The sequence below is a fragment of the Rhineura floridana genome, chromosome 18 (assembly GCF_030035675.1).
Source record: "Rhineura floridana isolate rRhiFlo1 chromosome 18, rRhiFlo1.hap2, whole genome shotgun sequence".
NCBI classification, from domain to species: Eukaryota; Metazoa; Chordata; class Lepidosauria; order Squamata; family Rhineuridae; genus Rhineura; species Rhineura floridana.
In genome coordinates, this window is record NC_084497.1 from 26,115,411 (window position 1) to 26,133,678 (window position 18,268).

An 18,268-nucleotide genomic window follows, 5' to 3' on the forward strand; every position below is an offset into this window, starting at 1 on the left:
CAGCTGAGCTGATTTATACATACCCTATGGATACTATCAGCATTTGAGTTCAGTTTGTGTTTAGTGTGGGCCTGTTCAGAGAATGTGCATTGCCTGACAGAGTAAAGAGAAAAACAGATCTTCACAGGTCAGTACAGGGCCATTCCCTTCTGTTTTCCTTGGGAGGGGTTGAGAGTGTTATGTTGAAGCTGTCTTGCCACGGCTAGCACAAGATTCTGTCCCTTTTGAGTCACACAGTACAGTTTTTTAAGGTGTCAGTATTATGTCAAAGTTTAAGGATATAATATAATGACAACATTTTAAAATATTTATAATGTCTTCTAAATGTTTGTAAAATGAGTCATATGCAGTGTGGTCTCTAAAATATTATATTCTGTTTATGTTTAAGACTACAGTGTTGTCTCCAATATATTGATTTGAGACTGTTTTAATCAGAGCTTGGAAGATTACTTTAAAAAAGTAATAAATTACAGTTACAGTTACATGGGCCCCCAAAATTAGTAATTACTGTTACAATTGCTCTGAAAGTAACTGATTACTTTACTTTTACTCAAAAGTGATTGCTACAATTACATTTTAGTTACTTTAAAAAAATTGCCTACAAGGTGCTGTCCTTGACTGCTGCACATCTAAGTAGCCTAAAACAACATTAAAAATAAGCACACACACAGAGGGTAGTTGAATTTTTTTTATATCCATAAGATTAACAGAATGGCATAATAGAATCTCACATCCCCTCACCCCACCCCCAGCAATGATGATACCCCAACACACATATTTTTTGTATATATATATTGCCTCCAGCTCTTTTCTCCTTCCACTCCTGTCCATTTTTAAACAATTGTTTTCTCCACGCCGTCTCGCTCTCCACCTCCTCCCTCATTGCCTCCTAAGCACCCACAGAGCATGAAGGAAGAACAATGCTGCACAGAAGCCCAATTTGAAGCACATGATTTTTATTCACATATCAGAGCTGAAGACTTCCCCTGCTCCCCCCCCCAAGTAATGTGCAAAAGTAATGCTGGAAACATTACAATTACTCCTCAAAAGTAATGACGTTACTACTCATTCTATTACCAGCAAAATGTAATGAAGTTGCCCACTCATTACTCAAAAAAGTAATAAATTACAAGTAATTCGTTACTTGTAACTAGTTACTTCTAAACTCTGGTTTTAATGTTTGTAGCTCCTGAAGAAGGACAAGTTCTGAAACCCTCAACAGCATCTCCAGGTAGGGCTGGGAGAGACTCCCGGTCTGAAACCCTAGAGAGCTGCTGCCAGTCAGTGTAGACGATTCTGAGCTAAATGGACCAGTGGTCCGACTGTGAGAGATTTGGGGAGGAAGCAAGAAACAGGCCTCAGCCAGGGCACAGCTGAGCCAAAGGCGAGTCCCTCAGTGTTCAGCTGGGCGTCCAGAAGCTGAGCGCGGGAGGAGGAGATGGGGGTGCCGCTTAACTGTTTTCCTCCAGGCAGCTGAGCCAAGAGCCCTGCATTCTCTTCCAAGCCCCTCTTGGCTTTGCAATGCGACTTTCCTTTTGTTAGCAGCAACTAGGGATGGGGGAGGATTTTGATTCAGTTTGCATTTGAAGCAGAATTGATCAAATTCGCAGTTTCCGAAACAATATGAGAACCGAAACACAGCCATACTTCGAAATTTGCATTTATTAGAATTTTGGGATGCAGATTGCCAGGTAAACAACATTTACAAAAATGCATCTATGAGGAGAAAGTGTGCAGTAAAATGAATACATGAGTGAAAAGAACATGCAAAAAGGTATATGATGAGAAATGGCTTGCAAAAAAGTGTATCTTTGTCAAAACTGCCTACAAAAATGTGTTTCTTTGGAGAAATTTGCACTAAAAAGGTGGAGAATTTTCATGAGCATTTTGTTTTAAAAAAAGTTTGCAGATCGCTGTAGAAATGTGGAGTACTGAATTTAACATTGGAAAAATGAGAAACTGAGAGAAACAAAAAGACAACTCTTTCCATCTCTAGCAGCAAGTTGATTTTTTTCTTTTTTAAGAAAAAAAACTTCTCTGTAAAGTCTAATCCCAAATGGATACCTCAGCTCCAGATTTACTCCCTCCCTCCCATACCTGAGTTTTGGTTTAGCTGACCCCTTGACATCTCGACCCCACAGGCTTGCAACGTCCAAAGCCCCCTTGCCTCCCTCTCAGCAGCCCACAACAACTCCTGTTCTGTAGGCCCTGTGTGATGTTTCCGAACGTGGCGCTTGCTTTTCCTTGAAGCAGAGACCAAACAACCATGTGCAGGGTTTTCTGGGGATGGTACAAACTGGGAGTTGGTGGGATTATTCCCCTCCTGCCCCCGGCTGAGGACTCGCAGAACTGCTGTCGTTACAGCTCAGCTACAAACCCCAGTTTGGAAAACGTTGCAGTTTGGGATGGGCCCTTGACGTGCCATACTTCATTTCAGTGGAATCTCCTGCTTGAGAGCAAACCCTTAACCAAACAGTTGACTGTTCTGACAAATCCCTTGGGATTTGTCCCTCCCAATCCCTGCCACCTCCTGAGGCATCCAAGGCAGACAGATGCACGCTCGGAGGTCCAATAGCGGGCAAAATGAGGGAGTGCTGACTAGGGGTGGAGGAGAAATTCAATTAAGTTTGCATATTTTAAGTGAACCAATCTAATGCACGCTTTCTGAAACAATATGCAAACTAAACACCAATCTGTTCCAGGGCAAAGTAAAAGATGCATGAGCCCTGCTCGCTCGCAGGGTGATGAAAGTTGTTAGGGTACTTCAGCATCATATTTCATTTTTCGGTGTCATGGTGAAGACACCCCAGTTGCTAGAAAAGTATGCAAATAGGACATCTCTGCCACGAGCCATTTCACAATCAATACAGAGAAGAATCATAGCTCCCAGGCAGAACGCACCCTGTGCATGCAGAAGTCCTAGGTTAAATACCCAGCATCTACAGTTAAAAGGATCCAGAAACTATGGGTGGGGAGGAATTCAGTACAGTTCTCATTTAAAGGCAGATCTACCCAGTTCACACTTTCCAGAACAATATGTGAACCAAAACACAGCCAACCTTTGAAATGTGCCCTTCTCTGAATTTTGAAATGCAGTTCCCCAGCTGGGTAGCATGTGCAAAAATACTAGAATAAAGTGTACTAAAAAATGCACATGTTACTGATAATAACATTAAAAAGGCACTTATATTAGGGAATTGCTTTTCAAAAATATATATTAGGTAAAGTTGTATGCAAACATGTATACAAATGAGAAGTTTGCTGATGAATTTTTGTAAAATATATTTTTTTAAAATTGCAAATTGATGTGTTGAACTGAATTTAAGAATGGGAAAACAAGAAATCGGAATTGACGTATCCCTAGGACTGAAGGGCTAATCCAATTTAAGTACTGGGAAATGACCAGGAGAGTCTCATTTTCTCATGGACCGCTATGTGCTTAATAGTTTTAATTATTTAATTCAATTTATGAGTCACCCAATAAAAATATTTTCTAGCTGCATGCTCAGTAAAACAGGCAAAAGTAAAGCATATCCTAAAACAAGCCAATAAAAGCTCAAATAAATAAAATAACACAGCAATAAAATCCAGCAATAAAATATAACATAAATGCAAAACAGCCAAGCCAGTAAAACTCTGCCCAGGTCAAAATCTAACAACTGGCCAAATTGCCATTATTCTGCAGAAATGAAAATGTTCTTTAAAAATCAATGATATTAAAGGCTATCAGAGATGTTAAAATGTCTGGGAGAACAGAGAAGTATTCACTCGGCACAAAAAAGGATATTATAGCAGGCACTAGGAGAGCTTGTCTAGGGAGAGCTTTCCACAGATTGGGGGGTGGGGCACTGCCGAGAAAGCAGTGGTAGAAGGGCAGAAGGCAGGGAGCCCCACAGCAGCTGGAGCCGGAACCACTGATAGGCTGTTTTGTCCCCATCTCTTCCCTGTTGAGATCTATAAGGGCAACACTTAAGTTTCAGGAGGAGGAAGCTGGCAGCCAGTGCCATCCTCGGACTGGTTCTAGGTAGGAAGGTGGGGGCGAAGGTTGGTTGGGCAGTGCCCCATTTACCCCGAAAGATCAGCCTCTACCGCAAGAAAGCCCTTTCCCTCATTTAACACCCTTGTATGTCCCTTGTAGACATAACTACAACCTTGCTCTCTGTGCCTTATTTGAGCTAGCCAGGAGGCTTGACCGCATGGATCCAGGGAGGGGTTCTTCCACAACCCTGGATAAGACTCGCTTGGCAGTGAACAAAGTTCACTAAGTAGTGGACTAAATAGCTTTGTCTCTTGCAGCCGGAGGTGTAGTCGTCCAGGGCCTCAGGGAGTCTTAGACCCCTTAATTGTTTGGGAGCAGGGTTCCAGCAGAGTCCTTGTGTCTCTAGTATCCTATAAGCCAATTCTGCATGAAATGGGAATGTGTTGGCCATTGACAAGAGTCTTCTGACATGCTTCCTCGTCCTTTCCTGCTGATTGGACCCAATCAGAGTGAAAGGAGGTGAGTCAGTCGCTGAGAAGACTCTTCTCAGAAGCTAACACTCTCCCTTTTCATGTTTATTGGCTCCTAGTGACATCTGTTGTTGTGGGAGAATAGATCTCATCCTCAACCCAGCAGCAAAAAAGTGGGGAGGAGGGGGCATGGCTGTGACTGTCATGAAAGGACCCTGCACTTCTGAATTTGCCACTACACTATTGCTTGCAGCAAGTTGAAAGCATTCCCAGGCTACTAGGTGTAGAATCTTTTTTCATTTTTCCAGACTTAAATTCACTTCTCCGCATCTCTGCAGCAATCTGCATTTTTTTCTGAAAAAACAAAGTCATGAAAATCATTAGCATTTTAGTGTAAATTTCTCAAAATAAACCAATTTGTGTATGCAGTTTTGACTAATGAGCACATTTTTTGCAAACAATTTTTCCTGATTTTAATTTATTTGTGTTATTTCCCCCCAAGTAATATAGTCATTTTTGTAAATGTTGTTCGGCTTAAGAACTTCATTCCAAAATCTGGAGAAGTGCGGATTTCGAAGGATGGCTGTGTTTCGGTTATATTATTTCAGAAACTCAATGAATTCAATGGATTTGGCTTTATGTGCAAGCTGAATTGAATTTCTCCCCCATTCCTACAGCCAGGTGACCTGTGCATCTACCACCTTGTTCCCAATCTTCCATTCTTGAGCAAGGCGCTTAATTGCACAGCAGTTATTTAAATTTTGCTAGATGAAGCCAATTATCTGGATTCCTATCAGTCTGGGTTCAGGCCCAGGTTTGGTAACGAGATGGCGGCTGCCCACCCAGCCCAGCTCTGGACCAATTGTTGTTCCAAAGGCCCTCATAACTTCTCCTGCAATTATATATTTAAGAGTATGCCACCACCGTGGGAATTAAAAATGAATGCACAGCGCTTAGAAATGTAGGAGATGCTGACACGCCTGCGAATCTATCTCATTGTCTGAGACAATATTTCCTCCCCTGCAACCTGTTCTTCTGCTCCAAGGGAAGTTAATAAAGCGTGAAAGCGAGGAGGGAAAAGTGCAGTTCTGCAATGAGGAAAAGAACTTTTCCTTCACCGGAGGTGGAGAAGGACAGCTACTCCTGTTCCCTTCTATCCAGCAATTTCCTTTAATAACTGCATATTGCAAAGAGTCCTACGTTCGTCCCGCCCACATTATGTTGCTAAGAGTGTCACGGTGCCCTCTCCATCCTGAAGTTCACTTACAGGATATGCCTCGTTTTTCCCCCCACAAAGGCACAATAGGACAAAGTCCCAGGGCTTGGAAAAGCGAGAGGCTCGCATGGTAACGGCAACGTGCATTCTTTGTGTTAAATTTTGGAGAGGGAAGGCAATCCCTGCCATTGGAGTGGTGAGGGCAGGGACATGAACCAAGCCATAGTTTGGTTTGTTTGATTGTCTGTGGGACAACCTGTGGTTTAATCATGGTTTGTTAACCAAGCCATAGTTTACACCAGGTGTGGAGAACCTTTGGTCCTCCAGATGCAAAACTACAATGCCCATAATCTCTGGCCACTTGGCCACGCTTGCTGGGGCTGATGGGAGCTGCAGTTGAGCAACATCTGGAGGGCCAGAGGTTCCCCACCCCTGACTTACACCAACTGTAGCTTAGCATGGGGTGCAAATGAGGCCAATGTTTGACTTTCCCATGCTGCCCTGGAATGATGCTATTTTTGTATGATGAAACTTTTTTTTGCTTTTTGTCTGCAGATATTTACTTTTTTATATCTGCTGAGCCTGTTTTAATATTTTTTTGAAAAATAATAAATAATATTATGGTTTGTGTATTTTGATTGTTGTAAGCCCATCTGAGCGATGTATATGAAGTAGAAGGGCAGGAGGTAAAGACTTGAATAAATTAATAAGGAAAGAATATGTTGAGGGGAGGAAGGATTGTGAGAAATTAAAACAACAGCTCAGTTCTGGGCTAGAGCTTTAGAAAGGGGGAGGTTTGCTTCTTGGTGCACAGTTGGGTAGAGTCTTGTGTGCATACTTTCCCTCAGACCTCTACAAATAAAAGGGACTAGAGACTTTGTTTTTTTTAAATGGAAGTTGAATATTAAAGGAAGGGTCCCTAAGATAAATGTGAGCAGGCCACCCGTTGATAGTTCACCTTTTAGTTACAGCACTGATTCTGTAGCCCTGATTCAATGTGGTGTAGTGGCTAGAATGTTGAACTAGGGCCTGGGAAACCAAGGTTCAAATCCTCACTCAGCCATGAAGTTCACTGGGTGACCTTGGGCCAATCACTGTCTTTTATCCTAGCCCACGTCGCAGGGTTGTTGGAAGGATAAAATAGGGAAGGGAAGAACAATGTATGCTACTTTGAGCTCCTTAGAGGAAAGGTGGGGGATATAAATATCATAATTAATGAATAATAAATCAATTATTTCAAAGAACCCTGGACATTGTCCTTTGCTGAGATTTCAATTTCAGAAGCTGCTATCCTGTTTGCTGCATAAGAGAGCTTCTTTTGTTGGGAGGTATCACAGGGAAAAAAGAGTGGTGTGAATAATCTAAGGTGGCCACATGTTTAAAAATAAATAACATATTTACGAAATGCCCAGATTAGCAATACTAATGCATTTCTGTTTTGTTTTCAGTGAAGCCAGGAGGCGTCTTCATATTTGAACCCTCAGTAAACAAACACACTATGCAAAGACCCCTGGATTGGAAGACAGTGTGACTTCTTGTGACTGCCTATTCATGATTCTTTGCCCTCTTAAGCCGGAGATCGTGGCAGAGAATAGGACTGAGGTGAGACTCGAGCTCTTGGGATCCTCGAATGCAGATCCTTGAAGTTTTTATCCAGCTGTTGGGAGTCAACCTTCCACTGAGCTTCCAGAGAACCTATTGCTCAGGGGTAGAACACATGCTTTGGCATGCAGAAGGTTCCAGGTTCAGCCCCTGACATTGCCAATTAAAAGGCTCTTGTGTGACAGGGCTGGGACATATCAGACTAGACAATACTGAGCTTCAATGGACCAATGACCCGACTTGGCATGAAGCAGCTTCATAAAATCAATTCCACCGGATTATGTTGCTGCTAGAACTTATTTTTCCCTTCTGTGGAGTTCTGTGGTGTTTTCTCCTGCCAACTGCACACGCGTACACTTCTCGAACAGGTCGAGAGAGACAAGGTCCTCGGTTTTGGTTCCTGCAAATCTAGAAGCCATGCTAGCTGATTTGGGGCAACCAGAAGGTTCTTCGTCAGGAAGTGTCCACTGCCAGCATTTCCTTTCCGCAAACGTCATTGCAGCAGGTAAGTCGAATGGACCGTTCTGTTACTTACTTGTAAATGGCCATTTGCCCGCTTGCCTTTTGTGAGCCAAAACTTCTTCCAGGATTTTTTGTTTTTGTTTTGGTCTGTGCACAGATTGGGTTCTCTCTCTCTTTCCTTCCTCCCCTTTCAGTTTGTTGCAAATGACTTGCATTAGTGTTTTGTTTGGACAGGTGATGATGATGATGATAACGGTACTAAAATTGAAAAACAAAACATTTGTGTACCAAGTTGCGAGGCTGTTGCATTATGTGGCGGGGCTGTTTGGTTCTTGAATATGGAGCTGGATTTTTTTAAAACAATCTGTGAGCGGAACAAAAACAATTGCTTCTGCTGTTGCACAAGAACTTCTATATCAGTTCCTGTGTCTCCACAAGAGATTTCATAAGCTTGGTGGCCAGTGGAAGAATACTGCTGGATTTGGTTTTAATTTTCTCACTCAGCTCTCTGTATAGTGTGAAATAGCACAAGAAGATGCCTTTTCCCACATATGGAACATTAATTTATAGATCTTAACCCACGCCCTTTCCCTTCCAAGGTGCATTTGAGTGGGACGCAACACGGGACCTTCCCAGTTGAGGGGCCCAGATTGCGGAGCTCCTCTACTCCAGACATCCTTCTCATTGAGCATTCAGGATGATTTTGTGCTCATGGTGATATCGGAACCGTTCTATGTGATCCTGCATTCAGTACTGTCTATGGCTGCAAAAGTTTCAGGGTGGATATACTTCTTCGTTTCTAATCTGTGCATGTCTTGTAACTTCCTGCTGACATCGTGTATGTTTTTAGACCACAAATGTTTCCAGGGGTGAGGGTGGAGTTCTCGTCCTGCTTCTGATGCAAGAATGCCCCTCCAGACGGCAATAATGAGGAAGCATTGGTGATGCATCACAGAAAACAACCAATAAAACAGAATGATTGTGGATGGTCCAGTATAAATCCACCACTAATGCGTTACTGGTACATCAATGATGTAGGAAAAAAACAGTCTAGAGAGATCCAAAGCCCTTCTTAAAGAGATTCAGTTTACTCCCTCTCTCTTGAGTTCTAGGCAAGCTGTTATGACTTCTTCTTGTTAGATCTGGCTGTTGGCCCAGGAATGTGTAACTCTTCCTCCCTCCCTGGTTAGCTGACTGGCTGTGTTTTGACTGATTCCACCTTTCACTTGGTTTTAATTGTAGTTTTATTTATTTTTGAATTCTAATTTTACCACCATGTACTTATTCTCCATCAAGCTGTCTTGGGGACACTTTAGAACCTGAAAGGGCAGGGTACAGATATATACAAGTGGGACCTGCAAGAACATGTTGCAGTGTGGAATGCTCCTGTCCATTGTTCCAGCCAGCCATACCCTACGTCAGGATGCTACATTCTCTTCTCCTTCCCGGATGGTTTTCTGTCTCTCCTCCTACAACAGTCAGTTGGTATTCTGTGGCCACTGAGCATATTTGGTTCTAGCTGGGCTCTTTTTTGGTGGATCTTCCCTTAAGAGAGTTCTCTCTCTCTCTCATTTGCCACAAGCCTGCTAATACCTCCTTTATGTTCATGGGTGGTGCAGTTTTGGCTTGTGTAATCAGTCAGCAGCACTCACAGCCTAAACACTGGAAACAGCATTGGATAGAACCCTATGTTAGTTCACTTAAATTTAATTGATTTCAGTGAAACCCGAGGGATGGCTAATTTGTCCCATTGATTTCAACAGGTCCCAAGTTCAAACAACAAGTAGAGCCATGGAAATTGACAGACATGACTAACTTAGATTCATTAATTTTACTCCAAGTAGAACATAGTTGCATACAACCCATAGGGCTTTTTTTTAATGCCTGATTATTACATGGAGGGTGTATTTTGTGTTGTGTTTCGAGTTTTCAGTCTAGACATTGTCATCAGAGACATTTCTTTAGAAGGGAGTCTTTAGGGCAGTCTTTCCCTACTCCGAGGGAAGCTCAGAGGGTGGCAACAAGGGAGAGGGCCTTCTCAGTGGTGGCCCCCAAATTATGGAATGATCTGCCTGATGAGGTGTGCCTGGCGCCATCACTGTTATCTTTTCGGCACCAGGTCAAGACTTTCCTCTTCTCCCAGGCATTTTAGCATGTGTTTTTAAATTGTTTTAAATTGTGTTTTAAACTGTTTTTAAAAGATGTGTTTTAAATTTTTTAAATTGTGTTTTAAATTGTTTTTAAAAGATGTGTTTTAAGTTTGTATATTTGTTTTTAATGTTCTTAGTTACTATAAACTGCCCAGAGAGCTTCGGCTATGGGGCGGTATATAAATGCAATAAATAAATAAATATAGTGGGCCACCAGATGTTGTTGGACCACAATTCCCATCTTTCCTGACCATTGGCAATGCTGGCTGAGGCTGATGGGAGTTGTGGTCCAACAACATCTGGTGGCCGACTAGTTGGGAAAGGCTGGCTTAGGGAGTCTTTCTTTAGGAATGGGAATCAAGAGATGATCTCTTGATAGGTTGGAGAATATTAACTGTACACCGCCCTGAGAGCTTGTTGCTATAGGGCGGTTTAAAAGCGTAATTAAATAAATAAATAAAATAAATAAACTTTATTTGAGTCAACTCCTAACTTGCTACCAATGCTACTGAGTATTCATGATCCACCCTATCCCCTTAATTTTGGAGGGAGGAGGGGCACTTATGTAGAAGTTAAATGAACTGTATCTTGAAACTGCCAACTTTACCAGTTAGCTAGATCACCAGTTGTTTGGTGCGTGTGTGTGTCCCCCCCCCCCCCAGTATGGCTTTGTGTAAAGATGCGACATGCCTTTATCACTGACAATTTTGGCAAGTGTTTTGGTTTGGCTTAGCTATGGAGGCTAGCAAATTTATATCAGGGGGAAAAAATCCAGGGAATGTATCAACAACAACTAAACTTCAAGATCTATTTTTTCTTCCATAGCAAGCTTTTTAATTGCTGAAAGCCTTCAGGTTGTGGTTTGGGATTTTATTTTTTTGTCAGATCTGGGTGGCCTTGAAAGAGCAAGTCTGTTAGCAAATAATGACTCTTGTTCTTGTTGAGGGATATATCAGGATGTAGCAGGCAGCTGCAGATTCCTGCTGCAAGAATACGAAATGGATTTTCGTAGTGCTTTTGTTATGTTTGTTTAGTTCAGAAGGACCACTGAGTCACAGGAAGGTCAACTGGGTGGGGTGGGGTGGGGTGGGGGCAGACCTGATGGTTTGTGGAGCCGGAGTACAAGTTGGGGCAGAAGATGTTCCAGTTTCAAGAAGCGGTTTACGTACTTGGTGTGTGTGGGGAGACGATTCATATATGAAATAAATGATGATGATGATATGAATTTTTATAAGCTGCGTTTTTAATGTAGACAAGTGGGAATATACATTTCCAACTAATAAAAAATATGAAGCTGCAGTCTGAGAACCAAGACCATACTTTTGCTAGTTCAGATGGCCCTGATGAGGCACATGCCAAAGATGTTTTCTCTAATTGGCAGTGATTCATGGTAAGTGGCTGCTCTGTGTATTAACAAATCCATAGGCAGCAGGCTTCTGGACATCTAATTCAAGAGAGAGCCAAGTTCTGGGAAAGCCATATATATTTTTCTAGAAAAGAAAAGATGAAAAAAGAAATGTGAGTTTATGCTGTTACGAACCACACCTTGCTCCCAGGCAGGTGAACAGTTAGGCCAGCTGTGTGTGTGTATGTGTGTGTGTGTGTGTGAGAGAGAGAGCAAGCGAGCACACACTAACATATTGCCCCTGTCCTTGTTCTGGAGTGCCCTTCTTCCTTTCTTTAAACACTGGCAATGCTTCTCTTTGAAGTAAACGGTCACCATGGAAACCGATTGCAAAAGGATGCAGCTGAGCATTGCCTCTATAAAGGAAAAGCGGGGGGGGGGAGTCAGCGAGCTCAGCCTTTGGTCCTGAGAGCACAAGACTCTGCAGCATCAGGTTTCTGGCCTCCGACTCTGTTGTGGTCTTCTGTGGCCCAGGGACAGGTGTGCCCTGCAGGGCCGTTTGTGAAAGCTAGCCAGGCTTGAAGTGGGAGGGTGTCAAGCCATGATTTTGTGGTAGAGAAGGGCGGAGGGGAGAAAGTTGGTGGTAAAGGGTTGTGTTCAACTAAGTTCTGCTCAGAGCAAACCCGCTGAAATTAACGAACCTAAATTAGTCACGCCTGTTAACCTCAGTGGGTCTGTTTTGAGTAGGACCAGCATGAGGTACAACCAGTAATGTAATATCATGTTCATGCTATTGCTAACCTGGCGCAATCATTTCATGCAAGTTAGCTCTGTGACAAAATGGACAGTGTCCCTCAACTTGCCTCCTTTTCACATCCCATCCCATCTGAAGCTGTCTTGTTCTACACTAGGGAGGTCAGAGAAACAGGAGCGAATGGAAATCAGTCCCATGGAACATGATCAATATTTGCTGTTGTGGTTGCTTTTAGTCTGCAAACGATATGTAATTGATGACTCCCCCCCCCAATTTGCATTGCATTTCATTTGCATTGAAAAGAATGTGGTGGAATAACTTAACGTTAGTCCTGCTCAGAGTAAACCCATTGAAGTTCATGAACGTGACTGAGTTGGGTCCATTGATTTCAGTGGGTCTCCTCTGAGTAGGGTTTAGTTGGATACAAGCCAATGCTCCTACAGATTCATCCTGCTTCTCCCCCCTCCCCCTTCATTATCAAATTCAGGCAGTAAGTGTGCTAATAATCCCTTTTGGAAGAAGGATTAGAAGACTGGATGGAAAGCTCATGAAGCTTTGTGCTGTTGTGTGTATTATCAACAAGGGTGTAGTTATCCAGGGTCTCAGAGGGTCTTAGACCCCTTACTTTTTTGGGAGCAGGGTCTCCAGCATCCTACTAGCCAATCTGCATGAAAGGAGAGTGTGTTCAGCCACTGAGAAGAGTCTTCTAACATGCTTTCTTTTCCTGTCCTGATGATTGGAGCCAATCGGAGTGAAAGGAGGTGATTCAGCCACTGAGAAGGCTCTTCTCAGCAGCTAACACTCTCACCTTTCATGCTTATTGGCTCCTAGGGATGTCTGTTGTTGTGGGAGAAGGCATTAACAAGGATCTCATTCTGAGCCCCACAGCAAAAAAAAAAAAAAAAAAAAGGGGGGGGGGAGAAATTATGACTAACATGAAGGGACCCTGCACTTCTGAATTACAGAAGCATTTTGAATAGCAATGTGATTGCTTTGCTAATTAAACCAACAGGCTAAATGGGTGATCTGAAGACCAAACAGAGTACCCCCCTTTCACAAAAATCTTCTTGCTCCATTTTTCCCATTAGCAGAGCCATCGTAATGGCGTTGCAAGATGACGCCATCTTCATTGTCTTTTAAATTCACACTCAGATCTTAAAGCAATTGATGGATCTCTCAAATTGCTCAGAAATAGTTCCCTCAGGAATACTGTATATTTAGCAACATTGGCATAGATGATTGGTTGCCGATTTCTTTCAAACTTATGAGACGTTCATAGCAAGCTGCCTCATACCATCTAGTCTAGTATTGTCTACTTATCCATCTAGCCTAGTATTGTCTAATCTGGTTGGCAGCAACTCTCTAGGGCAGCCTTTCCCAACCAGTGTGCCTCCAGATGTTGTTGGACCACAATTCCCATCTTTCCTGACCATTGGCAATGCTGACTGAGGCTGATGGGAGTTGTGGTCCAACAACATCTGGAGGCACACTGGTTGGGAAAGGCTGCTCTAGGGTCTCCGGCAGAAAAAAAATACTTCCCATCACCTGGTACGTGACCCATTTAATTGAAGGTGCCAGAGATTAAACCTCCAACAACATACAGATGAGACCAGGGACACTCCTTTGGTGGAACCTCAATGTCTAGAGGCAGCCTGTATGTAAATACCAGCTATGTGGGCATGCAATGGGCACGGGCTGTTGCCTTAATGCTTCACTGGTAGAAGTGCGCAGCTGGTTACTTCTGGAACCAAAGCGCTCAACAGGATGAATTATGGGTATCTTTTTCTCATCATTGGACATTTGTGGAGGACAACTGTTGAGGACTCTTCTTTGCAAAGCTTGTCAAGAATGTTTTGCTGCCTTGAATTACAGTGACATGCATAGTAACCCACCAATTTCCATAACATTTTCTTTCCCTGCCCTGAGCTCTAGCTCCTAGCAGCAGAGTGCACACTTAGCTTGCACAAGTTCCCAGGGTGGAAACTTCAGCATTTCACAGACAGAACCTTTTTGGAAACCCTGGAACACCCCTGCTATTCGGAGTAGACCAGACTACCCCAACCTGGTTGGACTCCAACTCCCATCATCAGACCCAGCCATTGCAGGCCATGGTCAGAGATGACTGGAGTTGTAGTAGCCCATCATCTTCTGGAGGGCGCCATATTGGGGAAGACTGGAAGAGACAATAATGGACCAGATAGACCAGCCTTTCCCAACTAGTGGGCCACCAGGTGTTGTTGGACCACAACTCCCATCAGCCCTAGCCAGCATTGCCAATGGTCAGGAAAGATGGGAATTGTGGTCCAACAACATCTGGTGGCCCACTAGTTGGGAAAGGCTGAGATAGACCAAAGGCCTTACTTGATATCACAGAACTTCACTGGTTCCTACTCTGTTGAGTTCTAATCTCTTGCTTTTCGGACATCAGTGACATGTTTTATTTCTTCCAAGCCAAGCTGCTAAGTTTTCCTTGAGAGACATCATAGGGTTGTTTTTTCTTCTTATTATTTTTTGCTTCTAAAGAGAGGCCAATCTTAGTTCAGTGGTATGCAGTCAAAGCTAGATGGTTTTATTATCTGTCTTTTCTAGAAGTTTCTTTTAAACGCTCTCTTCCAATTATGTTTTTCTGTGGCGTTGCAAAGCTTACCCGCAGCTCCGGTCTCATTCTCTCTCTTCCTCTGTTGTAAATTGGGTTTGGAAAGGATTTGAAAGAGATAATAAGATCACAGAGATTTTACAGATAGAAAATATCTTTTTTTCACAAATGCTCCTCCCCCTCCCCCCTCTCATTCCACTTCCTTACCAAGTGCAAGATTTAAGAGAAGCACTTCCACCAGTTTTGACATTAATTCAATTGTCTTCAGTTTTAAATGTGCAGACTGTGTATAATAATTTTGGGGAGCAGCATTTTGGAAGAATGAGCACCTATTTTAGATGTATAGAAATATTTTTCCATGGTCTCTTTGGAATTGGAGGGGGAACGTGTAGGAATGGAGTGATAAAGGAGACCCCGCACAAACAAATGGGATAAATAAAAGGCCTTTTGTTATTGTTGCAGTCTCTCTCTGCATTCCATGGAATGTGGGCCTTGGAGCAGCTGAGCAACACCCAGGGTCTTTCACTAAGATCTTTTGGTCACGTTGGTCTGCGACATTTTGTGCACCCACAAGACTTTGGCTCTTCAGAGATCCTCCCACAAGCAGCATTTTCCAGTTTCAAGTGGTGCTTTGTGTCTACCAGGGGAAGGGTTGTAGCTCGGTGGCAAATCTCATACTTTGCAAAGACAAGGTCTCGGGTTCAGTCCATAGCATCCAGAGTTAGGGTAACAAAGTCCTCTGTCTAGAACCCTGAGGATCCACTGCCAATGGGTATGGGCAATACTGAGTTAGAAGAGCCAATAATTTGACCCAATATAGGGCAGCTTACTATATTTCTTGGGGGATTCATACATCTAAATCCCTGGTGTCCAACATAGATGCCACTGGCCACATGTGGCAAAACAGCTATTGACCTATGGCAAGTTGGTGCTTTATTTCTGCTACCTATTTTTTTATAACAATTTAAATAAAATTCTTTATACATGTACCAGTTAAAAAAAAGTCCACTGTTCACTCTTAACAATCACAGATTCATCCTTGGTCCTATATACTGCAAAATGCACTAGCGTCTAGTCCCCGCAAGGCTGTTCTTTTCAAACATCACAGGTCACAGATATTGGATGGAAATTTGGAAGCAGAGTTGAGATGCAGCCTAACTGATTTTATGCCTAATTTCCCTGCACTACTTAATGAAAAGATAGGTCAGCTTTCTCACTAATTCTATCAATAAATAATTCAAAACATGGTTGCGTGTTCTTCTACCATCAAACCCACAGTTAATTAATTTTGGGGGGGGCATGCGGCAAAGATGTTAACACATTTGTCACAATTTTGGCAAACATTAAAAAACTGTAGGACACTGCTGGTCTAAATCAAGCAGGCTTTCAATTTAGGCCAAAGCAGAAATGATTCCCACGCAGACCATAAAAAAACTAAGAGATATTTGATTTCAGCATGTGAGTCCACCAGGGGGAAAAAAACACCCCAATTAAAAATGCAATTAAAACATGAAATTGGCCTGACGCTCTTTGCAATATGCATGTACGCTACCCAGTCAGGCCTAATGGCATACATGAATGCTCATTCCATCTAACTTATTGTTTATTTATTTATTTATTTGATTTATATCCTGCCCTTTCTCCCAGTAAGACCCCAGGGCGGCAAACTTAAGAAACAAACATAGGAAGCTATCAGACCATTTGTCTGTCTAGCTAGTGTTGTTTCCACTGATTGGTAGCAATTCTGCAGGGTTTCAGACAGGAGTCTTTCTCAGTCGTATCTGGAGTTGGGGTGTGTGTGTGTGTGTGTGCGTGTGTGTGTGTGTGTGAGTGATCCTAGGACCTTCTGGGTGCAAAGCATGGGTGCTGCCACTGAGCTTCAGCCGTCCCCCTAACTGAATGCTAGCTCCACAAGCGCGGGGCTATCTGGACAGAACTCCCCTCCTTTCTGATAGCACACACCAAAGATTTTAAGCAAATTGAAGCTTTGCAGATCCACACACACTGCAAAGTTTTTCTATAGTGCCACGGGAAGGGGTTTGTCTAACATGTCAGGGCATATTGGAGAAACGCGCTTATTTTAATTTGTCATCGCTCTCTTTCGTGTTGGACTTGGCAAATTCTGGCATGCAGAGATGACACACACACACACACACACAGAGAGAGAGAGAGAGAGAGTTAGGAAGGGAAATGAGGCACTTATACCTGACAAATGAAAAGTTCGGGTTTTATCCGATGTGATTCATTATGGAAAAATCAGGAGTTTCTGCCTCCCTAAGGACACAACAGCTGTTGCCTTGATGATAAGAATGAAAGGATTTGCCACCACACCAAAGAAGACTCGTGACACATATATGCAATAACGTTATATTTATTAATATGTAACACATAATCAATCAAATTCAAATCAACCAATTAATTGATTTCAAATACTTCGGGCAGGTGAGGCTCAACCTAGCTGTGAAGGAATAGACTCTCCAATACAGAAGACAAGTCAGTTACATCAGACTGTAACTCCCAGTCAAGGATGTGGGAAAACTTATCCCTCCTTGCTATTGGAGTCAGGTATGTGATTCCAACCTCCGCATCCTGGCCCCGCCGTACAGGCGTTCACCATGATGCCCAAGCCGGTCCCACAAGGACACTCCTCAGATCCCCACTAGACATTAAGCCTTGATGGTTCCCTAGGGAGTGCCCTTTACCAGAATGCCTCAACTGCCTCAAATTTAACCCCAATTACCTCGCCTGCCCAAATTCCATGCCAGCCAAATCAGAATCACCGCAACCCTTCCCAGCAAGCCAATTGAATCAAACCTAGCAGTATAGAGTAGGCAAAACCAAAGAGATTCTGAAATCAGGATCTCTAAAAAAAAATTCCTACTCAGCCCCATTTGGTGACTAGCAGAACCCATACCGACAAGGGAGGGAGGCTGTGTGCCGCAAGGCAAAAAAGGCAAGTTTTTATAGAGGAGCGGACTTATTTATAGCCGCTCAATCCCTGCACCTAATTGGTCAAAAGACCCCACTCGACCACTTGAAAAACCTTCGCTGGCTTTGGATTTTCCATCTTTGCAAAACAGATATATTAAAAATAACTTGCAAGAAGATGCAAACTCTCAAACATGTTACAAATTAAATTAGTCGCTGTCAGTTTGACAATAGCCTTCCTCAGTGAGAGTTTGCTAATTTTCTCCTCTCAAGAGATGGTTTCATTTCCAACAATTTTCATTGCTGTAAACTGTCTTAGATTACTACTTTTGAAGAACCTTATGTATTAATTAAAGAATACAATGAAAAGACTTAATGACGTCTGCTAGATTCATAGGCAATGAAACTCCTGCCTGAATTTTTTTTGGGGGGGGGGAAGGGCCGTAGTTCAGTGGCCCGTTTCAAAAATAACAGTGGGAACATGCAGGGTGCGTTGTGTTCCACTGAACACTCCTAAACCAATGTGGGGATGAGAACCCTGATTGGCTAGGATGCCAGTTCCCATGATGGAAACTCTTCATGCAGTGAAGATGCAGTCCTTCAGACTTAGCCATTCATGCATTGGCTCTGGAATGTTTTGAAGACTGTGCTTTTTCTCATGAGGTTTTGCAGAAGTGCATTCTTAATATATTTTTATGTTCTTGTTGCCTTTTAGACTTCTAGCTTTTGAGCTTTTTTCACTGGTATTGTTTTCTTGTGATTCTAG

At 42.8% G+C, this 18,268-nt stretch overlaps 1 protein-coding gene across 4 annotated transcripts in view; it reads left to right on the top strand.

Annotated features, from left to right (window-relative positions):
• The window catches only part of PLCH2 (phospholipase C eta 2), a 309,207-nt gene that overhangs the window by 16,960 nt on the left and 273,979 nt on the right, over positions 1-18,268 (top strand). For 3 of the 4 annotated variants that reach the window (XM_061601055.1, XM_061601057.1, XM_061601058.1), the window contains exon 2: positions 7,114-7,772. In XM_061601055.1, the coding sequence (XP_061457039.1) occupies positions 7,685-7,772 (88 nt within the window). In that variant the 5' untranslated portion in view covers positions 7,114-7,684. Of the gene's footprint in view, positions 1-51; positions 128-7,113; positions 7,773-18,268 lie in introns of those variants that run through there. The other variant, XM_061601056.1, reaches the window with a different exon arrangement.